Source organism: Gekko japonicus, unplaced genomic scaffold (genome assembly GCF_001447785.1).
Source record: "Gekko japonicus isolate JY-2015 unplaced genomic scaffold, Gekko_japonicus_V1.1 scaffold470, whole genome shotgun sequence".
NCBI classification, from domain to species: Eukaryota; Metazoa; Chordata; class Lepidosauria; order Squamata; family Gekkonidae; genus Gekko; species Gekko japonicus.
The window spans coordinates 219,357-243,850 of NW_015174856.1; the positions used below are offsets into that span (position 1 = coordinate 219,357).

The window sequence follows — 24,494 nt, forward strand, 5'->3', positions numbered from 1 at the left end:
CATTTTACATTATAAGCAAAACCTGTATCAATTGTAGAGACAAACCCAAAACTTTTAATAGCTCTTTGATAGACAATAGGAGGGCATTTATTTTCAAATAAAGGTTATGGCTTTAAAATAACTGATTGATGATGTTTGAACTGTGAAAGAATACTAATATTACTGCTCAGGTTTGTAATCTGAACTTTGCCAAAGGTCCTGTGTGACTACTATTAAAATCATGATCATACTCAAGGTACTTTAAACTAAGTGTACGTACAAAGGCACTCTTAGAAATAAATACCCTATGAACATTTTTCAAAGCTTTACTGAATAGCTCAAACTGATTAAAGCTCAACCTGATTAAAACCATATGTTTTAGGAAAAATCCAATCTATGGAGTATTTGTATTCCATATTTTATTTATTTATTAAAATTTTATACTCCACTTTTCCTTGTGGTTTAAGACAGCTTAGAATAATATAATGTTCTCCAACTAATGCAAGGGACTATGCCACAAAACATAATTTATGTAATAATTTAGTGAACTCTCCTTTTAATATAGAGACTAAGAATAATACTTCTGAACTAAAAGCAAAACATAAAGGAATACTGTACAGAATAGGTATGCGCAATGTGAATGCCTTCTTTACTCACTGGCCTTCTCTCCTTCATACATTGTAACATACTAATTGTATATGTACAGGCTCTGAATGTGCAATTGGGGACCCTGGAAAAAGTACAGACTCAATTTGTTCCAGTCCTCTGCACATATAAATCTAGGGGGGGGGACTTACCAGGAGTGGGACAGAGGCCCAGGTCCAAAACTTCCAGCAAGTGAAGGAAGTGATGTCATCACACTGTAATGTTGTGGCGATGCTCTGGTATTTGGGCAAAAACTCTATGGTAAAAATGACTGTTACCATAGAGTTTTTGCCCAAATACCAGACCATCACCATAACATTGCTAGCATGATGATGTTGCTTCCAGTGCATGCTGCAAGTGGTGTCATCATGTCTCTGGCAACATGGCCTGGACCTCCCTCCCTCTCCTGGTAAGCCTCCCCCCAGTGGCCAGGTTATCAGTGGCGGGGGATCCCCTGCCTCCAACCCTATAAATCATACATGGATTGGGCCTTTCATATGTTTAACATGTGTAGGGGGGAGGAAGGGGCAAGTAGACATGATTGCATTCCGTATATGTGCTTACATTGTAAACAAGACGCAGGGCTCTTTTTGTAGCAGGAACTCCTTTGCATATTAGGTGACACACCACTAATGTAGCCAATCCTCCAAGAGCTTACAGAGCTCCTCTTACAGGGGCTACTGTAAGTTCTTGGAGGACTGGCTACATTAGGGGTGTGTCGCCTAATATGCAAAGGAGTTTCTGCTACAAAAAGAGCAAGAGTAATATGCATACAGTTCCTGGAACTCAAACTAAACCACAGCAGCTTCAGTGGGGGCTACCACTTGGCCTTGGTTTATTTGAACTTTGTTTTTTTAGATTTTGACCTCAAAGTACATAAATTAGCATATGACATTCAAAACTATCAAGTCAATGGAATCAGTCTCTTGTTGGAAGAGTCTGGTGTACTTTGCAGAGAACAATTATGATATTTTCCTTTCTGTCCAGGCGTGGTCCTGTTGCAAGGTCCATTAGTAACAGATCTTCCTCCCCTTTTGCCAGGCTACTTACTTCCATACAGAGACCACAGTCTGAAGGCAGTCAGTGCTTGCAGTCAATAGACACAGTGTCTTCCTCTGAAATCTCAAACTTTAAATTCCTCTGAAAAGACAGTTTTTGGATTTGATTGCAAAATTTTGAAATGTGAGTGCGGGGGGGGGGGGGCTTGAAATCACTAGTGGCCACCTGGCAAGGATTTCTGGCTGGGACTCACATTTCAAATGTGTTCAAATATAGCATCAGTCACGATTAAGAAAAAAGCAAAGGGGAAACATTAATTGGAGAAGAGACTGGCATATTTTTGTTTTATTCTTTCAACTCCATCAAGGCTTGTTCATCTGCTAGACTTACTACAGCATCCAGGAAACTTCATGGGTGGATGTGGATTTGAATCTGGGTTCCCCAAATCCCAGTGCAGAACTGTACCCTATTGTATCAAAATGGTTTCTTCTAGTATTTGTTATCCATCTGGGGTCCCAATTTGGTAAGGAGAAAGGTGGATTTAAAAATATTTTACATAAGTAGTAACTTAATAAGTAGTACAGTAGTAACTCTCAGTAAATCATGAGAGGGAGGGCAGGAAGGGTTGCCTCAGTGCTTAGTTCTTGTGGCCCCTTCTTACATGCCCAGAGAAATGCTGATCGCCATGTTGGGGTCAGGAAGCAATTTTTCTCTAGGCCAGTTTGGCTGGAGATCCTGGAGGTTTTTTGTCATCTTCAGGGCATGAAGCAGGGGTCACTGGGGGTGTGAAGTGGGGAGTATTTGTGAATTCCCTGCATTGTGCAGGGGGTTGGACCAGATTACCCAGGAGGTCCCTTTCAACTCTATGATTCTATGATTCTCGAAATAGTTAAGGTACTACTGGGTAGTTCCTTATCAGGAACATTTTAAGGCAATATTTTGTCGGCAAATGACTTGCAAGGAAGTACGGATCATACCACTCCACTCAACACTAGGCATGTTCTGCCAACACAAGAGGCTTCCCTACTGGCGTGCAGACTGAACGCACCTTAGCCTAACTGAACACAGTGCCATCAGCTGAGCAAAGTGGTAGGATACACTCTAATGTCTACTCATATACCACTGAGGATTTGCTACAAAGGGTGATTTGTTTATGTTTTGCGCTTGACTGTGACCCCCAAATCCAAAAGTTTTAGGCCAAGAGTAAAATAATTTTCTACAAAGTCAATTGTCACTTGCCTTGTCACAATTTGTGTTGGGAAACTGAAAAGAAGCTGCTACAAGTAAATGGAGTTAACTGATTTTAAAACTTCTCATATCTGCCAGGATGTTAAGAGCTACATATTGAAGATCATAGCATGAAGGGACTAATGACTAAAATAAGGCATGTGGCAGGGATGATCACACTGACCCACTTGGTGCAAGTGAGAAAGGCAAGACCTTTTCACAACATGTTTTGAGACAGATGGGCTCCCTTTGTTTTATATGGGAAACTAGGAACACTAACTGTTTATTTAGCCATCATTTATTTTCCCTGGTCCACTGACCTCATTTTGCAAAACCCGAAAAACAAACAGGGTCGAACTTAGAAAAAAAGCATAAAACTGTTGTCATCTGCCTCTTTTGAAATTTTCAACTATTGGCAGATGAGTGGGTTGCAGTTTTTGCAAAATGCTGTCACTTTTTACCCAGGGAGTGGGGACAGTCAGACATTTGAAACGAGACTCGCAATCCCAACTCACTGTGAACACATGGAAACACTCACAAAATATGAAGTTGCCCTATAGTGAACCAGAACAATGGCCCATCTAGCTCTATACTGTCTACTCTATCTAGCAGCATCTCTCTAGGGTCTCAACAGGAGGAAGGTCTTCAGCAACTGCTACCTAAGATACTGCATGTAAAGTGTCCCACTGAACCACTGGTTCTCCTTAACGTAACTGCATGAAAACATGGGATGTCTCGGAAGGAAATGTGGGAAACTGGTGGACTCATTAGAGAGAGTACATCATGCTGATTGATATCTTCTAACCCTTTAGGTAGAGGGAGACACCAAAGCAGCAGCACTGGAAAACTATTAGCAAGTGGCTAATTTAAGTAGCTAACATTTTAAAACTGTTTTACAAGTTTTGCTACGAAGATTTCTCTCCAGCCCCATTCACTTTAAGGTGAGAACCCCACAAAAGGGAAAGTTGTCCAACTGCACCTTCAACTATAGCTGGAAGCACAACAATACACTGGCCAAAGAGGTCATGGTGCTCAGAAAATTCGAATCTATGTTGCAGCTATAAAGAGAATGCACACCAATAAAGAAGACAATACCCGCAGAAGTAGCTGTAGTGGCGCTCAGTGCTTGCAGACGTCCGTAGTACATCTGGGCAACCAGCAGGGGTCCAGCACTGAGAAGCCTATAAAAAGGGGGCCTGCTGAGTAATGCTGAAGAAAATGTACATTAAACAGAGAGACACAGACGGTTCTACTTCTCTGCAGCCCAACAACAACAGAAATCAGCACTTTCAGCTTTCATTTTTTAAACAAAGGCAACTCAGCAGCAGTAGACAAATATAACGTATCCTTCTTGTAACTTTGCCCATTTTTTTTAAAGGGTGAGGAAACTCCAGTTTTGCTAAGAAATGCAAACACTTCCCCGTGGCATATGTCACCGCTGAATTAATTCAGTTTGCCTTTTACTGGCTTGGAATTCATCCCAGTAGGAAGGAATAAAAATTATTATAGCGTATCTGCTTCAGGGAGTCCTACCTAAAGTGATCACCAACACTTTGAGAGTAAATGTTTCAACAAGCTGAAATGAGAATTGTTTTCTCAAGGAAACCTCCTTCAGCATTGGTTTCGTCCATTTTGAAATCTGGGCCAGGACAAGTACATCAGGAGACCACTAAGGGTGCCTTGGCTGGACAAAACCAAAAATGAAGGAAAGGACAATCATTCTGGACAATCATATTATCGTACTGGCTAACTGTCCAGCATATATTGGGCCCTGAGAGCAAATGTGGTTTTTTTCTCCATAAGTACTCTGCTTTAAATGGAGTCAGACTGTCTAACAAAGGAAGCACTGCCCACCTGACGGGCAACAGCTCTCCTAGGTCTCAGGTGGAGGTCTTCCCCATCACCTATTACCTGATGTTTTTAAATGGAGATTCGGGGGATTGAACCTGGGGCCTCCTGCATGCAAAGCAGATGTTCTGCCACTGAGACACAATCCTGTCCCCTAGTAACACTGTTCAGCATAACAAGTGATAGTTGTGCATATAATAGATGTCCTCAATGACAGATGTACATGAAAACTCCCCTCTGTGGCATTCCCAGCCCTGCAAAAACAACATATACAACATAGATGTCACAAAATACAGCAAGTGTCCAGACTGTGAATGTTGTCCATTAAATGTTGGAAGATGCTCAGGATGCATTCCAATGTCCGTGAAGAACCTGGCTTGTTGCTGTGCTTGCATGCTTCTTTCCTTTTGTGTGAAACGGGTGATTGAAAACTTCTTGATTTTAGGAATCAGTTGTAATGGTAGAATATGGATACCTGGGTCAAAGTGGAATTGGCTTCCTTCACAAACCAGAATTCTAAAGCACAGCTTAATACCAAGTTTAGGTTGCTTTACAGTGTTCAAATGCAGCATTAGGAAAACGTGAGAAATTCCGTGTGTACAGTTATAAACAGATATACTGAAATGGAACAATGCATTCTACTTCCAATAGCAGCCTTTCAGTATAATAGTACATTTGAGAGTTCTTAAAGCTCACAAAAACTGACCAGTTAAAATGTGCTACTCACAGTGACATAACGTAGGAGCTGGAATATATTCCTTTCTGATTAGCTGCAGGTATTTTTCTCCGTTCTCTGTACACCTGAATATGTCCTTTTCCTGTTTAGACTAGCAACTCTCTTCTGCAGTGTCATATTGTATGTACACAGTCTGCTAGTGAAATCTGGTCTGATTCTTTTGTTTATCTGCACGCAAACTGTCTCGGTGACTGCAGCCTTCTTTAAGCAGTGCCGCAAAATATCTCAAGAATCACAAGAAATTTGTAACTTAATAATTGTTGCCACATATGGAGAAAGGGAAAAAATCCCCACACAGATGCTTAATTATCCTAATGAGGTTATCCCTGAAGGCCTTTGCACAGCCCTCAAGGCTTGTTCAAAAAATTTCCCCCCATGCAACAGAAATCCATTCAGCAGTGAAGTCCCACATGGAGACTAAATGAGCCTTAACACACCGAGTGTTGTCTCAGTTGCAGTGCCTCTGGAGAAGGAAGATCAAGAACATGTGAGGATGAATATCTGGGAGACAGGGATGGTAAGGGAGGGAGTCTCAATGAGACAAATGCCCAGATGCTTGTTAGTTTTAATCTACATGCATATTTTAGAAGACCCCCCTCCCCCTTACTGGGCTAGAGTACGATGAACCTATACTTGGTGGAGATCCAGAAAAAAGATTAATTTCCTGTAGTAAAAAAAGAAAACTCTCTTGGTTTTTACATCCAACAGGGAAATTTACATAATCCCAAGTAAACAAAAAAATGTTAGAAAATGCTCTCCTAGTTTATGAGCAGATATATTTACGGGCTCTTTTTGTAGCAGGAGCTCCTTTGCATATTAGGTCACACACCCCTAATGTAGCCAATCCTCCAAGAGCTTACAGAGCTCTTCTTACAGGAGCTACTGTAAGCTCTTGGAGGATTGGCTACATTAGGGGTGTGTCGCTTAATATGCAAATGAGTACCTGCTACAAAAAGAGCCCTGCATGCACCAATTTACCTAATTCTCAGCACTGCCAAATCAGTGGATACTTAAATATGGAGACGGGAGCAAGGAACACAGATCTCTCTACAAGCCGGGAAAATGCCCCAGGTTTGCAGAAACCCCCCCGGAAATCTAAAAATAAATAAAAATTAGGGGTTAACACCCTCAAAATAATAGAGCAGCACTTATAATTTTAAGAAATGAATGCCCTACCAAACCTTCCCTGGATCACACATTATGTTTCAGCCTCTCTAACCTTACATTCTGCGAGCATTTCTTCACATTGCTTGTATAGTGTTTGTTCTTAGTCATATATAGGTGGTAGGAGTCCTGGGCAGCATTTACTTCTTTGCTAAGAACTACTTGCAAAAGATAAGCACACACACATAAAACAACTAAAGAAATAAAAGCACCATCATAAGAAGAAAGAAACTGGCTCCATCCACAGACATCTAGGTGGCTGGGTAGCAACATTATCCATTGAAACATAACCGTAGAAAGGTACTTGTCTTGCAAGATGGTAGGAATGCACCTAGCCCAAAAAAGGAAGTTTGAAAGGGAACACATTTCATGTGCTTTAACACGAAGGTAACAGATACAAGCAATTACTTGTGACAACAGTTTCAAAGTGCCCATTCACGATAATATTAGGATGGCTTCATAAAATACACAGAAGCATTTTCAAACAGCATCTGCAGTGAGCCATTTCCTGGGTGCCAGATCACTACGCCATCCAGTCAGCCCCCCACTATGTGCTTTCTCTCCATGTCACTACCAATTGTTTCTCACAGCAGCTTGCAGAGAGAAGACAAAACACTTGGATTGGATGAACACGGATGAACACCAAATGACAGGGAGGCAGCTTTAACACACACACCCCTTATTATGCAAAGTGGTCCCAAGGGGGTAGGAAGTGACAACTGAAGAAATGGGATACTTGAGAGAGACAGGAGTAATGAGTACAGGACACACAGCTGCTAAAACAACCATTAAACATTTATTTAGCAGAAAAGTGAACAACATGGAATAGATGCAGGCTTATACTGTAAGTTAGGCAGGATGCACATAATGGCAAAGAAAAGATCTCATTAATGAAGAAGTGAGAACAGGGTCAAGAGAAGCCCACAGCCTGCAGAAGTAACAGCACAGGTTTTGGTCCAGAGTTTTAAGGATACAAGGGAGGAGGTTAGTGAGAAGACAACATCCCGGGTATTTGCCCTGCATCTCTATCATTGGATCAAGATTCAAGACAGGAAACATGACAAGATAGGGTACTTGTGCTTACACAGAAGAGTTACAAATACAATTCTCAATTTTATTTAATAAAAAAAAAACATTTTCCCCAATCAAATTACTGATCACTCATTATAAGGTCAATATCAATCCCAATATCCATCTGTTAAATATTTGTATCTATGAGGAAGAGAGGGAGGGGTAAGACACAATTCAAAGAGGTAGCAGCAACAATCCCTTCCCCTCCCCATGGCCTCCTTAGCCACAGATCTATTTTATGGACAGTCCACGTGAAGCAAAAGGCAAAAGAAAGCAGCTCTCATTCTCCCTATTGACTTGAGATGTCTCATGCATCAAAACAACCCTACTCTAATACACCCTGCTTTTCCAGCTATTGCCTTGTACACAGTTTAACTAACTATTCATTATTACTATGACAACTGTCTTAAAATGAGCTTCCAGTTTTTCTACATACTAAATGTACTAATGTTTTCCACCAGAATAACAGAAGCTCGTAAAAGGAAGGTGGAAATAACAACAATAAGAGCACCGATTTGTTGTGCATCTGGGAAAAGCCAGTATGCCCTCTGCAGGCCCAGAAACAACTATGCAGCTGATCCACCTGTCCGCTTCTGAACTGCATTTTACAGTTTCGCTGACAACTTCCATGCAGATTTTGGTAAGACTGGGCTGTAAACCAACGGAATTTGGCTATATTTGGCACTAAATTTGCTCCTTTCCCACCTTCTGGAATTGTGTTAATTTGGTCTGAGTTCTCAGATCAGATGGCTTAGAGGTTCACCCAATAAATGCCTTCAAGCCCCAGGGGAAGTCCCGCAGATAAGAATTCAATACCAGGGTTATTTCACCTGCTCAGAGAAATGAACTTTTTGCTGATTTGTCTCTAAATCGTCACTTCTGTTTATGCATCGAAATAATTCAAACCACTCACTACATGCAAGTTTTCAAAACAGACTGGAGTTCGGAGGATCATATCTGGAGATTTGTACACTGAAAGGCTGGCCCTTCATTAGCCATTTTTGTGTCCTTTAGAGGAGGAATCAGCATTTCGGCACTTCCACACGCAAGTTCTTTCAGAACCCTTGGGTGAATGCCAGCTGGTCTAGTTGCATCATCACTCCTTACATCAATTAATTTGCTCCACATTCTCTTATGCGGACACTTCAGTGTGTGACTTCTCTTCCAATTCATCGCCCAAGAAGAATAGTTCAAGTGTTGACCTCTCTCCTATACCTTCTTTTGTGAAGACAGATGCAAAGAACTCATTTAGCCTGTCATCCATGAGTGCTCCTCTCTTGCATTGGTAGTTCAATGGCCCTACTGTATCATTGGCAAGCTTCCTCCTTTTACTACATTTACAAAACAAAATTGGGGAGATTTTTACAAAGATCTTTATCCAGCTGCTCTTCAAAAGCCCTTTAAAAATCACACCCTTTTAAAAATTACACCATTACAATACACTTGCCAAGATTTTGTCTATCCCTTCTTATCTGGATTTTTTTTTTTAGAGGATAGGCTTTCCCCCTTTTATTAGCTTTTATTTTCACGTGGCTGTTTGCAGTGTATGTACAATACTATTTAGGGTAGGTAACCATTATTTGTTTTCCTTAATGGTAAATCTCAGCTAAAAGGCAGAAACTTGTATTACAGCTGTATACCACAGAACAGAATAAGAGCAGGGCCCCTTTATGAGAGGAGTTAATTATACATTACAAGATTGCCTCCATCAACGACAGTTACAGTACCAGAACATAAGGAACAAAAGGTGACAAACACAGCAGAGGAAAAGCCTAGTAACTTACATAAGAATCCATAAACAAGTCAATGGGAGGAACATCCAAAATCTCTTCCAGCCTTTACATTTTAAGCAGCAAGATGTGGACACTGTGCCCAGCTTTCTCATACAGCATATTTGCCTCATACAACTGACCTGTGCATCTTGAAATGAACTATGATGGTTTTCACAACCGGTACTCTTGCTCTCTAAATGAAAACCGTCCAGGTTAACCAGGTTAACCCTGTTTCATGTGGGAGGGTTTAAAGTGCTTATGTAGAGTTATGAACCCAGCCATTACAACACAACGGACGTGGAAGATGCTGTCAGGTGAGACTGTCAGACTGTACGCAGATGGCAGACTGTGTCAGCATAAAGAATCTGTCTGCTTCCTTGTCTTCCCCCCTCCAAGCAATCTACAGCAGTGGCTCTCAGAGCATAGGGTGGCCTTTCCAGAAAATGGTGGCCAGTGGCCAGAAAAGAGAAGCACCCTTACACAAAACCCCAGTTTGCCTCGCCATTAAACATTTATGAAATTTGTGCTTTTTTTAAAAAAAATGTGAATACTCCTCACCATATAGAAAATTAATGCATGGCGAACTCCCCACTGCCCCTGTGTATTGGATCCACAGACAGAAATTATAGTACAGTATGAAATATTATTATCATTACCAATATTTCAAAACATGGAAGTTCACAGCGTGGAAGAGTTATGCAAAGCTTTGCTATAACATGTAGTGAGGCCACCTGAAAGCTGAAAGGCAACAGCCGAATGTTGAAACAACAACACTTCAAAAACAGCTGAAGAGGATCAGTTTTGTTATGGTGAAGTGATTCTATCCACTTCCAGCCCCCTCCTTCCACACTACCCCAATCCCTACAAAAGCCACTCACCTGGGTTAATGGTAATAAATCTGTTATCTGGTGAGTTTTCCTCTGGAAATCTTCCATTTGGTAAAGGTGTCCTTGATGCTGTGTCTGGCCCTCTCGAAATCAGTCCAGTATATTGTTCATTTGTGAATGCTGGTGGCACTTGGGTGGAAGGGACTGTTTTGGACTGAGTGTCTGTTTCTGTAACCCCTTCTCCTCTGGGAGTCCTACCTGTCGGAAAAATGTTTTGGCTCGGCTCTTGTTCAGGTATGGTTTTATTCCCTCCCTCCTCCATAGTTCTATTAGGAGCCACAGTGGTGTCTGTCGTTTCTGTGTTATTCTGTACATCAGCCGCCTCTGTCACATCGCTTTTCTCTTTCTTTTCTGAATCCTTTTCTCTCTCGTCCTCATGCTCTCTTTCACCATCCTCACTTTCACTTTTCTCATCCTTTTCTCCGTCCTCTGCTCCTTCGTTGTCTTTTGTGAGAGTGGAATCATTGTCTGGTCCTGGAGAAGATAGACCCTCAGTGGTAGCGACCACTGGCCTGACTGACTGCTTACTGGCGGCAGCAGCCGTTGGGAGACGAGTGGGCCAAACAGTACTAGGAAAAGAAGAAATACCACTCCCACTGAACCCGAGGCCTGCAAGCAAAGTGCTGGTGACCACCGAGGCCACCGTTGCTTGACTTCCACTGGAGGAAGGCCCCATCCCAGTTGCCATGGACACAAAGGAAAAGGGGAGGCCTGAGGAAGTCCAAGTAGAAGATCCAGAACTGATGGGAGCCATGTCGGCTGAAGGTGCAGGAGAAGCTGTAGGCTTGAAGAAATCACCAGGGGGAACAAGAGAAGAAAACACAGCAGAGAGACCATCAGTAGAGGTACCTGACATTCTACCTCGGCTCTTTTTTCCTTTTGATTTCCTTTTCTTTCCAAACACTCCATTCTGCCCATTATTCTGTTTAAATAAGACAAGTATATTTAAACAAATGTAGTTAAATCTATCTGGCGACAACACAAAGATTTACAAGACAAATAACAACAACATTATAAAACAACTACACTATGTTTCAGAGAGAGAGGGAGAGGTTATAGTTTTCTACTTTAACCTGAAATATACATTCATAGCTATGAATTCTACAAGGTCTGGCACTTTACATGACATTTTCCCACCAATAACAGTTTTGTTCCCCCGCCCCCGTAGTTATGATCCAGCCAGAGTTGGGTACTTTAAATTTCCATTGATTTCAATAGGAGAGTTTAACAACACATACTTAAATCTCTCCCACTGAAATTCGTAGGACTGGAGGGATTTTAATTTTGGATTGTGTGTGTCTATAATTATTTTGCAAAACACAAAAAGCTTTTTAATTAGGGCTGTTGATACCTTGTTGGGGGACGGTACATCAGTTCCACACTGTTATTTTTTTTAGTGGGCTCTAGACGATATGCATAATAACACAGGACTATGTGGCTCATTTGGCATTTTTCATTCTCTCCCTCTCACTCTAATGTCCCATTTCATTTTTCTCTGGACAGTAGGGAATGGAAATAATTTTGCCAAGGCTTATTATATTTAGCAATCACTGACATGCCTTGTTAAAGGCACATGATTTGTGAAGTTATCACCAGAAAACTCCCTCAAATAAGACCAAAGTTGTTCATTTGCTACAGCTGAAATAATAATCTCAGTATTAACTAGGTGGACAGGCTGTGGGAGGCCAAAGTAGTACAGAGCAGCTGGCACGACTCCATTAGGGAGGATGGCCCTCTGTGAGAAAGCAGCCGTTCGAGTAGACTTCCAGCTGCATTTTCCCCATACCTTTGGTGGGGGTGGAAAGTGCCGTCAAGTCACAACCAACTGATGGTGACCCTGGAGGGTTTTCAAGGCAAGAGGCAGCTTGCCATTGAAACTCAGAGGCAGTTTGCCATTGCCTGCCTCTCCCATAGTTTTTCCCAAATGGAAAAGTGTTAGCCTGCCTTCCACAATCTGAGTTGTGAGTTTCCCTGCATGCCCTAGTAGGAAAAATAATAATAAAAGAGCAGCCGGGCTTCCTTGCAAACCTTCTGGGGTCTATTAATGTTGTCTGTTTGTACCATTATCAGCGAGGCTGCGATACACTCAGCAAATATTCGAGTATTCTGCTATATTTTTATACTAGAAAGAGGAGTGTACTAAATGACACCCGAGGGAGTCATTCATAAAATTATACCCCTCTTTTGGATTTATTTAACCTCAAACAAAGATGCAGTCTAATGTAAGTTAAGTCAGGGCCCCCTATGATCAATTGCATCAGAGGCTAAGATTCTCTTCTGTAAATATAAACCTGTGTTTAACAAGGAGGAAGAACACATCTCTCTGCCAGTCTTTTGCCTCCTTGCATGGATTTACAAAAAGATGAGTAAATAATACATTCCGGTGAACTAATTCATACTGACGTAATCTTGAAAATACACGATCACAATTATGTTTCAGTTGCAGCTCTCACAGTAGATAACTGAATGTCACGACCCCTTCTAAGTGTACACAGCCAGACTACAATTCATTTTTAAAGAGATGTAAAAGTTAAAAACATTTATAGAAATGGACATCCATGCCTTTGCTTGTTCCATTTGTTGAGTAGATTGGGAGGGAAAAATCATAAAGATGATTGCTACAAGAAGGTGCAGAAAAGGATGCCCAAAAATGGTTGAGGGGTTGGAGCACCTTCCTTATGAGGACAGGCTAAAAGAAGGAGAGTTTTTTTAGTTAAGGGGGAAAGGGTCACTAAGCTGGGGTGTGATCGATATTCATGAAAGAAAAGGCATACAGAAAGTTCGGGGAGATGGGCAGTACACTTCGAACAGATATTGTGTCACACGGCACTTTGTTAACTTATGGCACTCATTGCCACAAAACGCAAAAAGAGCAGGAAAATTAATGGAGGATAGGTCTTCCAATGGTAATTCAGCATGACGACTAAATGAAAGTACTATGTTCAGAGGCCATGGACCTCTGAATACCAGTTACTGCGCGGCGGGAACGGGAGGGGGCAGCTGTTCCCTTCATCTCCCACTTGTGGCCTTCTGGACACAACTAGATACACAATGTGCAAAACAAGGTGCTGTTATACTGGAATATGGGTATGACCCCACTGGGCTTTTCTCGTGTTCCTTAAAATATGCACCTTGAGAAAAACCATACAGCGTCAGCTGAGGTTACATCCTCGTCCAAACGCTAGTATCATTAACTTGTTGAAGCAAGAGTGTTACAAAACGTATTCCTGGGGTGTGTGAGGATTTTACTGCACATACGGTGGGACGGAGATTTTAAGATAAATTCCTACCACAGGAAAACTGCACCTTGGAAGCTTTGGCCAGCTTTTTTTTTATCCTGCTCATTTCACTAAGTATGACAAAGAATGTTGAACGTCTAGCACATTTTGAAATCCTGGCTGGCGTTTGTGCAGAACTTCCAAAGAAGATGAAATAAATTGGTGACAAGTATGTTCTCACCATATTGATTCAGTCCACAGGTTTGTCTGAACATTTTATAATGATGCTTAAGTGCCAAAGATTTTGAAATCATGGACATTTGTTTACAGCAAAAACCCAAGTTTACCAATGTAAGGATATAATTGTTATTCCTAGTATTATATGTGTCTCTCTCAGGCAGTTGAGACTTATCCAATGGCAAAAGGCATCTCAAGATAATATATGAAAATCTGCTGCATTTATTAATTCCATTCAGAGTTTATTTTATTGGAGATTTACTACATTGTGCTGCCACCTGGTGGGTAAAGATGGTGCAGCTTTTTAATGATTTTTTTTTTAAAAAAATGATCATGCCAGCAACTCATTTTCCAAAACTTACCACTCCTGTTTTGACTATTCTGGTCCCCTCAAAAATTCGAGTTGTGTTAGCTGAGGAACAGAGAAAAACAATATTTAAGCGGATTATCAAACTGGTAAAAACTACCTCAGAATTAAAAGATTAAAAAAAAAAAAATTAAAACACAATTTAAAAAGGAGCTCAGTTGCTCACACTGAGGAATAAAGGAAACAAACAATCCTTATGGACAGAAAGGGACTTCAAGCATTTTTGCCCTTCCCCTGTTTCAAGTTCTCTTTGATTCTTCTCCACTTGTAAAAGCCAGCAATGCACCCTGCAAGGTTCTGACTCTTAAAGACTCTTCTTTCCTTAAACTGTCCATATCCATCTGCTTGTCAAAATATTGGTATTTTGTCAGTATAAAATGATGTGAGAAGACCCAGACTTGCCTTCTCTGCAGGAGCAATGAGCTTCTATTTCTGTAGTTAAAGTAAAAGTGTGGTAATTACTCCTGATACAATTTTCTCACATGGGATTTGATTTTTTCCCCTCAGGAGAAATGGCACAGTTACAGATACATTCAGGTATCACAGCCTATTAAGCAGCAGCACACCTGTGGCCAGGCATCAAAAAGACAATTCCATTTCTTCTGTAAAGTGGTTTTTCCTGGTACTGGTTTAGATTTGTACATTCAGGAACCAGGATTATTTTTTTGGGTACTTTTTATATCTGTCAGTACTTTGTTTTCAAATGTGCCTAAATACAGATTTATTAGGAGCTAGCTTTCTTGTCCTTGTAATTAAAATTTAAAACATTTTTCCCGTCCATATTTTATTTATTTAGAGTTTTTACTCAAGGTTTATGGAACATATTGTGATTATATATATCTTCCTCATGCCAGGAATTTGTATTTGGAATTTTATTTTATTCAATACTTTTCTTTTGCTTCTTTGTTTGGCTGTACCCGGTTTTACTTGTCAAAAGACAAGACCCCCACAATTGAGTAGAAAATCCTGGAAATGAGTTCTCTTTCCTGACAAGGCTCTATGATTTTTTTAAAAAAAAGAAAATTGTTAAGCTAAGCTATCCCTATAACTTGTTCTACTTTTTACTTTCAATAGGTGAATTCCAGCAAATATCCATTATTTAAGTGAGACTGCAAACCCCTCTTGTAATGCATTTTAAACACAGCAGATGTGACAAGAAAAGTCACATTAAGAGGAGTGACAATGCAATTTAACCAGAGAAATGGATGGAGAGAAGTCCATTTCTAGCAAAGGACTCTGATAAATGCCAGATTTGCAGTGACTCTGGCTTCTGCTTTGCTAACACTTCCCCATTGTTCAAAATTATTGCCCTGTTTATTATGTCAATCCTACAATGCCACTTAAGACAAACTGCAGTTGGAATATGACAAACAAATATTCATCAGAAGCAATTATGTGTACTAAAAAAAGATCAGCTGAAGAATCAACAATTATTATTATTCATTCACTCATCTAGCAACAAACCATAGTTGTCATTATGTCTGAATGGCAAACAGTGGCAGTTTATGGAAAAGTAAAGATTATGGGAGCGATGGTCCAGAATATAATGATGTCCACAAGCATTTCAATGTACACAGTGGATATTTCCTGGCTTATACCTCTGACGGCAGCTCCTCACTTTCATGGCGAGAGCGCATGTGTGGCAGAGCTGCAGTGGGACGAAAGACCTGAAAAGTTCTCTTTGAGCCCACCTCACATTACACTACCTTTGTTCTATTCAGATAGCAGTTATTACATTTAGAGCCCTTTGGAATGAAATACGCTGATCTGGCTAATAGCATTTATTACTTCCCTGATTAGCAAACTGGTGATAGAGTATGCAGAGTGGGTTCCTGCGTACTGAGGAGAAATCAGAGTATTCAGGAAAGTTACGGTTATTAAGACCTCCCTGTTGCCCCAGTCCATGGAGACCAAGGACTGTGCAGGGCCCTTATGCTCCAACACATGTTGACAGCAGACAGCAGCAGGCAGGCATGAGCTCACACCAGGCCAGAGTTCAATTCCCACTCTTTATCTGTGCCCCACTCTAAGGGAAGAAATTCACTGGCTTGAACGCCAGCTATTCTGTGAATCATAAATCACAAAAGACCATTCCTACTAACCTTGAACGGTAACGACCGGACAGAAGCACTGCTCCTAAAGGTAGCACTGGCTTGCAAATCTTTTTATCAACACCCTTTTGTAGGCAAAGAGAAAGTTACAAAAGAAAAGGAAAATCACATGGCTTTACCTTGAAAGAGCATTGTTTGGCTAAAATCACTGCGCATGTCATTTCGGCAAACTGCTTGAACTCTGAACAGATAAAGGATGTCAGGTGAGACATGGCTAATGATGGCTTTCTGTTTAAAAAAAATAGATATTATTCAGTTTTATCCCTCCCAACAGGATCCTGAACAATCAGCCTGTAAAACATAAACAAAACGTAAAGTACATTTTATACCAAGGTGTTTTTTTTTTTTTTTACTGTATGATCAGAGAGGAACTTGCCCCCTTGAATGTGGGCCTAACGTAAGGGATTATGCCAATGGACACAGAATTCCAGAGAAGTTATAAAACTTTTCTGTATGGATTCAATGGTGCTCTTCACCTACAATAACCAGTGGACCTCAGGTGAAGGTGGCACTGTAAAGGAATCTGGGGAATCTCATAACTGAATCCATCCCATGCCTCCATGGGAGCAAATGGTAAACAGTAACTATCATTTAACACTCGTCTCAAGAATTAAGTCTTGCCACATGGGAAGGTGTTCAAAGCTCAGTGTACAATTTTACCAGTGACTGGGAAGGGCACTTTCCCTCTTTTCATGACCCTGAAAAGACCAAAATGGATTTATGATGGTTCCCAAAATGGAACTGGTAAAGCAGCCGATAATCTGAACATTTAAAAAAGAGTGTAGGAGTGCAGACCTAGATTTATATCCCTCTGCCTATATTCACATTATGTTTGACATTAAAGGCTTGTGTAATCACCTCAGTTAGGTGGCCTCAATGTGACTCAAAACTAGAACGAGCCTCGGAGAAAAGGCTCTTGCCTGTACAACCAACACTTACTTTTGTTCAGGATACTACTGAAATTATTCAGCCTGTGCCTGCAGTAGTTCTTGTGAAATAACTAAAAACCTTCCCAGTGATCATGCACTGACCAAAAAAGAATTTGGGGAATGACAACATGAAGCTACACCCCTAAAACAAATTATTGAGCTCATAGAAGAGCTACATCCACCAGGTAATTATGTAAAGACACTGAACAAATTTCTTGTTTATTTGTGACTCTCTAAGTTGATTATTTGTTTCTGCCAAGCTTACATACATAGTTTTGATACATCTACTTGAAAGCTGACATTCAGGGCCATCCATATGTGGTGGTGAGGATGTGAATGGAAATGGTTTTGTTTTGTTTTACAAAAATTCCCTAGGGTCTACCTACCTACTTTTCTCTCATGCTCTTACCCTCATACCCTGCATGATACCTGTAATCTCAAGGCTTTAGCAACAGCTAGAAGCATCTCTTTGTAGCTGAACCATGGCTTAGTGGTCAAGCCACTAATGCAGAAAGTCCCAAGTTCAATAACCAGTGTCTCCAGTTCAAAGGTTCAGGTAGTAGTTGATGTGAAAGTCCTCTACCTGATACCTTGGAGAGTTGCTGCTAATCAGGGCAAGCAACATTGATCTTGATAGACCAAAGGTCTGATTCAGTATAACGTAGCTTCAGGTGTGTGGGTTCAATCCTGTGGTTGAAAGATGAACCCTAAGCTGTGAGAAGACATGCGTCGCTTCCTTTCCAGTAGGGAGCTAAGAGCATCCATGAAGCACTTCCATCTATAGCGGCATAGTGAGGGCCAGTTCTGCTCCAATGCATTTGCAGGTTACATGAATTGGCTTACAGGAGCCCTGGATTGGCTGCAGAAGGTGAAATGTTCCCTATCTTATTTCTTCTTTCACTTCCATGGAAGATAGGAGTGATGGATAGAGGAGCACCCAGTCGGTGCAGGAAAGAGGACACCTGTGGAATAGCACCTGAAGCGCTCAGAAAGAAGATCCATTTGGGCTGCCATCCTGTTGACCACAGGTTGGTGCTAGCTGAAATATATGGCTCCTAAGTGTCAGCTAATGGAAGCACCTGCAACAGCTAAGCAATCAGCTCTAGAATAACAAAAGCTGAAACTTGTGCAACAGCCATTCCTGGGGAAGGGACTGTTCCCCCTCCCGTTTGTGAACACATATTCCTCCTGATTAACAGAATCTCTTCTTATTGCTAATTAATAAGAGTGTGAAGTGATGACAAGGCTGAGATTATAATACATCGTAACCTTGGATGCCTTTCAGAAGATTGCTTTCTGATTTTGTGAAGCACATCACACCCTAATGTGACCCAGATAACAACTTCTAGTGGGGGGAAATTGAAAATATAAATGGAAATTAAGTAAAAGAACCTCAATCTAAGGGAGAATAAGAGATGTATTATTCTATAACTGATTGAATGATACCCAAGGAGTGAGTATTTGCAAAGGAGGAGAAAAGAAGATAACTGTCATTAGAAATTTCACTCATTGCAGCTGCATTTTTATGTGCATATACAATTACTGATTTCATTATTCCAGGAGCTTGCTTTGATTAACAATAAACGGAGGCCTTTCAAAATGGAATATGTCACTTTGAGTCTATACACATGGAATTCTAAAGAGCTGTACAGTTGTCGCTTGCCTCGGCTTGGACAAGCAAGTCGAATGCCAAGTAGATCCCATCTTAAGAGCCAGATTGGTATTCCTATCCACATCCAGACACTCCTGACCAGCATTTCTGCTTCTTATAAAATCTAAACCATTACTTTGTTGCGTAACCATACATATGACTGTATAGACAGCTCCAAAGGCAAACAAGGAATGGTGCTGCTAAAGCAAAGAGTCCCCAGTTGTCTTTCATGGCCTGTTCACACTAGAAACTATTAAAATTTTTAGGGAGATTTTCAAGATTAGGTGTTGGGTCTAAGAGTAGGAATCCAGCCTGACAGTTTCCTCATCAAGCAAACTAGTCCCCACGCAGTCTTCACACCAGTACAAGTAAAAGAACCTGCTGAGAAACCAGAGGACCAGAACTGGGTGCTGTAATGCCTTGGGCTCTTTTTGTAGCAGGAACTCCTTTGCATATTAGGTGACACACTCCTAATGTAGCCAGTCCTCCAAGAGCTTACAGTAGCCCTGTAAGAAGAGCTCTGTAAGCTCTTGGAGGATTGGCTACATTAGGGGTGTGTCGCCTAATATGCAAAGGAGCTCCTGCTACAAAAAGAGCCCTGCGCCCGGGCGGCGGCGGGGGGGCCGGGGCGGGCTAAGCTGTGGGGTCTTGTGAGCAAAAATTCTACTCTGTGAGCTACTGGCATTAAAGTTGTGAGCGAGAGATTTGGCTGCTGCATAAATTAGTTTGCTCTGGAGCCATCCTTCCTGAGCGAAGACAAAAATGTGTGAGCCGGAGGGAGCTTAGAGGGAACAGTGGTAGCACCTAACACCTTTCATGGGTTTTAAATGGGTCTGAGTAGAAATCATGAACTCAATTTATGCTCCAAACACTAAAAAAAAAAAAAAAACACCCCACCTTCTACAGAGGAAAGACAGAGTAAAGCTATCTCAATAGTAATGGCAATTTCTGATGCTGCAGTTTTACCAGGTCCTTGTCACTGTCCTTGGTGAAGGTCTTCTCCTTTTCGTCTTCGTTTTTAGTCCAGCTGTAGGAAATCATATAGTTCATAATAGGAGGGTGATAGATTGTCTCTGGTTGGTTCCAGGTCACTAGCAAAGCTGTTCTGTTCACCGGCTGCACTTTCATATTGACAGGAGGAGTGCTGCAAACTAAACAAAGGGGGGAAATAAGCATGAGATTCTAAGATACAAGGGAGTGGGGAAGCCACTAGGAAGCCAGATCTCACCTTAGAGTCACTCACAGTGCAGTCCTCTAGCCAGAACTGCACACTTCTGAGTCGTTTGCCTTCAATGCACTTAGAGGGGTGCGCTCTGCTTAGGATCACACCGTCAAGCTCTATTCACTGCCACTATAACAGCTCCTACATCTGCTGCTAGTTATACTTTTTCTGCCTTCCTTCCTCCTGATGGAATTTTCATCCCATCAAAGTGTGCTCATACCTTTTTCTCTGCCACCATAAGAGTTAAGCAGTTCACCATTACTGAAGTCATAGATCCAAGTGCTCCGGTGTTTGTGTACTCACTGTTGTTAGTTTTATTGCTTTTTATTGATTGCTGTGTTATCTATATACATATTTTTAAATTCTGTGTACCGCCTTGTGTGCTTTGGCTCTGAAGTAGCATAAAAATAATTTCAGTCAATCAAACAGAGAGTAAGATGTGAATCAGACAAAAACTTTTTAAATGATATCAACTGCAGGGGGAAAGATTACTTGGCTTCTCATTAGTTTTCATGGTTTATATAGGCCCACTGCCTGAGAGTCCACAATAATAATAACACTTGCACAAATGGTACAGCTAATCTATGCACTTGTTAGCAAATATAAAGAATGGAAGGAACTTTCAAAAAACAACCACATCATTTAAAAATGTTGCGTTCCAAATTCTTTTTCATTACAAATGCTGGCACGGCTATCTAAGGTGTTGCAAGCTGTCAGAGTTTTAAAAAGTATTAAACTGTAGGAGAGCTAAGAATGATCATCTAAGATGCATCAAATATTTATTTATTTATTTATTTATTTATTTATTATATTTATACCCTGCCCATCCCGCAAGCAGGCTCATCCTGCTTCTGTGGAACACAACCTTCTATGTGCCTCACAAGAACTATTAAAGAGGGAAGATGGCTGTTCGAACAGGTTCCTTTTGGTATCTGCTGCTGTGCAAGAAACAAAGGTAAAAAGGATACTCCTCTTCCTAGGTATCTGCATAAACAGCTCCTTCATTGTGGTCCCTGAGAAATACATGGCCAAAACGACTTCCCATCATGCTAACTCACAGTAGCTCATTTTAACACCCACCTTTCCTTATCTTCTTAGCCCGTTCATTAGCCCAAAGGCAATGAACAGTTCACAGTCGTCAACTAGCACAATTATGTGACTTTGGAGCTCTTATGTGCTATAGCACATTAATATGTTAGCAACAGAAAGCACTGATAAACAGTATGGGATTAGAAAGGCTGAAAACCCATTCAGCAGTAGCAAGGGAAGAACTAGAGGTAGGGATCATGGTGAACTAATTCTAGATTGGTAGAGAAAGGGGAGAGTAAACTGACCCACATTCCAGTAAAAGAACCACCACTCACAGAAGAGGACAGCAACTAGGAAGCTTGTCTTCTGTGTGAAATAAGAATTCTGCCTTACAACAATGGCCAGATCAGGGTCCCCCCCACCCTCCTTTAACTAACAGAAATGTAAAGAGACAACACTAGGTGGCACTAACAGGCTACTGATAAAGTACTATACTTTCTGTGCTACAAAGACCAGCTATTTTTAAGCTTTGGAAACCCTGATTCACGGACATTACAGCTAGACAGGATCTCAAGCCCGCTTGCCAAAGTCTAACCTCAATCCCAGGGAATGCTGGCCAGAAGGGAATATTTGCTGACATTGGAAGTTCAAAGCTTCACTCGCCATCTTGCCTCTAGGAATTTCAAGTGCTCTCAGTGTTCCACATACATAATTTCCTGGCAACAGGTAGGCCAGGATTCATATCTCTGTATTTCAGTCAGGGGGGGCTCAGAGGATATTGACTTGCCTAATGCCACTGACTGAGTTACTGGCTGAGGTGAGGTTTGAATCAGGGATGACTTAGGTCACATTCTGTCCACCCTATCCTCTACACACTGCAATACATGTAATGTACAATGCCACATAATTTCAGTACTATTTTGCCTACACTGAGGAAGGCTGTGGCTTAGTGGCAGAGCACATGTTTTGCAAGCTGAAGGTCCCACATTCGGTCTCTGACAATTCTCAGTGAAAGGATGGCAAGAGTTAGGAAACACCTTTTTTCTGCCTTAGACCACAGAAAGCCAGTGGTCACACTATTGAGCTAGGTGGACTAACTATCTGATTCAATGTAAGTTAACATCACATAGGAAGACAGTATGGTCAGGCCCTCACAGAGGTCAAGAGAGGCCCAGGCCACTTTCATTTTGGAGGGCCCCCCCCGGTAAATTAAAAAATGAAGAAATGCAAAAACAATGATACAAAATTAGTAGTATTATATTTTAAATGTTTACATTTAATACAATAAGAAAAAGAATATTGCAAGACTGTAATAAATGTTCCCATTTTTATTTAACATGTGATTTAATGTCAAAAGTGTAAGTTTGAGGGGCCCCCCCCAAGAATGTGAGGCTTGGGCCAAATGGCCCTGTTGTCGTCCCCCCCCCCCCCCACGCTCCGCGCGGAGTTGTTAGAGTAGGACTTGGGTTCACACTCCCTCTCAGCCATTGAGTGCATTGGGTGACTTTGGAGCAGTCTCATTTGTTCAGAATAAACTACTTTGCAGGGATGTTGTAAGAATAAAATGGAGAAGGGAAATGCGAAGAAGAAGACGAGGAGGAGACTGGATTTATACTCCGCCCTTCACTTGGAGTCTCAGAGTGGCTTACAAACTCTTTTCCCTTCCCCTCCCCACAACAGACACCCTGTGAGGTAGGTGGGGCTGAGAGAGCTCTGACAGAAACTGCTGTTTTCAAGAACACCTCTGACAGAACTATGGCTTGCCCAAGGTCATCCAGCAGCTGCAAGTGGAGGAGCGGGGAATCAAACCCGGTTCTCCCAGATTAGAGTCTGTGCACTTAACCACTACACTTTGGAGTGTAGTGCTCCTTTGAGGAAGAGTATAGGCTAAGCAGGTAACGGACAAGTTGCAACACAGAGATCTCATGTTTTCATTAGCAATGTCAAAAGCACACATAGAGCAATTTGGGCTGCACTTCCGAAAAAACTGAAGAAGAATGATTTCTGATATGGATATGTTGTGACCTCTACTTTCCCAACTAAATTCAAATTCAAAGTCTTCAAAACAAACAAACAAACCCCACTACACTGAAATAAGCTACACATGGGTTGTGTTGGTTGGTTTTACATGATTGTAGAATGTAGATGAAGGGACCACGTTCTGGCATGGGGTCGAATAAAGACGGCTTTGAAGCATCTAAAGCACCGGTTCCCAAAGTAGGCAATACCGCCCCCGAGGGTGTTGGAACGAAGGTGGTTGGAGCTTTGGGTGCAATTAGGGGGCATTGAATACAAATAAGGGGGTGGTGGAAGCATAAAGAAAGAAGAGTCCAGAATCTATCTAAAGCAGCCTTTTGGCGGTAGGCCAAATAAGTTTGGGAACCTGTGAAAAGGTATATTTGCATGAAAATGGACCAAAGCTAAGAGGAGACTATAAGAAAGAAGCATCTGATCATGTATTTCTCATATTCTGACTTCTTCGTTTTTTTGCCAGTCTAAGGCCCCTGCCACACCGGGGGGGGGGGGGGAAGCCTTGGGTGCAGCTTTTTAAAGCTGCCCTAAAAGAAACACACGGCGGGGGGATTCCATAGATCCCCTGCGCTCCCCTGAGCCGCCGCGCAGTTGCTCCCTGGCACTATCAGATGCTGGGGGGGAAGCCACTGAAGGGAGAATGAAGCAGCCGGCTGTGCATGTGTGCGCATGCGCAGTTCGGCCGGGAGCCTCAAATGCTCCTGAAGACAGGCGCGCCGGCGATCCTACGGCCACGCTTGCTGCGGCATTTCAGGTAAGTCCTGCTCTTTCACAGGTTCTTTTTTCATGCACATTTTCGGCTTGAAGGGCTGGATCAGGGATGGGTGTGCGCCGCTTCCCAGATGTTGCGGTGTGATCACGCCCATTTGCTGCACCCCCGATCTGTCCCTCTTCCGGGCCTAAACCTCCCGTGTGACCGGGGCCTAAGACAGCCAAACCAGGTCACGTAGGCAGTATGCTAAATCACAGTTTATGTTAGATGGAGCACTGAAAACAACACTGACATGGATCTGAGTAAATTCAGGATCCGAAAGTATCAGCCCCAACAGAAAACAAGCACTAAGAATGAAGAAGTTTTGGAAACCCAGTAGGCTTGTGAAAGAGCCGCATTTTCTATTACCCTCAACCAAAAGAGCCACATTTACTTCCATCCCTGGCATGAGGCCAGCACCTCAGGGAGGGTTGCACATTATCCATTCCTATGGCCCATTCTCAGTTCTTTACCTCAATGTCATGGTCAATGATCCCTTGCACTCTATGCTCTGAAACTGGGCTCAAAACAGGACATTGCAATGGTGCTACAGCAACCCTTTCTTAGCATTAGTGCTTAGGAATGCAGAAGTAGGCCTGCTTGGTCACAAGAAAGGTTAA

At 41.8% G+C, this 24,494-nt stretch overlaps 1 protein-coding gene across 1 annotated transcript in view; it reads right to left on the reverse strand.

Annotated features, from left to right (window-relative positions):
• The window catches only part of PTPRG (protein tyrosine phosphatase, receptor type G), a 355,564-nt gene that overhangs the window by 121,302 nt on the left and 209,768 nt on the right, over window positions 1-24,494 (reverse strand). The window contains exons 7-10 of the mRNA XM_015424628.1: window positions 19,808-19,992; window positions 16,381-16,489; window positions 14,146-14,195; window positions 10,320-11,250 (exon numbers count right to left, since the gene is read on the reverse strand). Coding sequence (XP_015280114.1) covers window positions 10,320-11,250; window positions 14,146-14,195; window positions 16,381-16,489; window positions 19,808-19,992 — 1,275 coding nt within the window. The remainder of the gene's footprint in view (window positions 1-10,319; window positions 11,251-14,145; window positions 14,196-16,380; window positions 16,490-19,807; window positions 19,993-24,494) is intronic.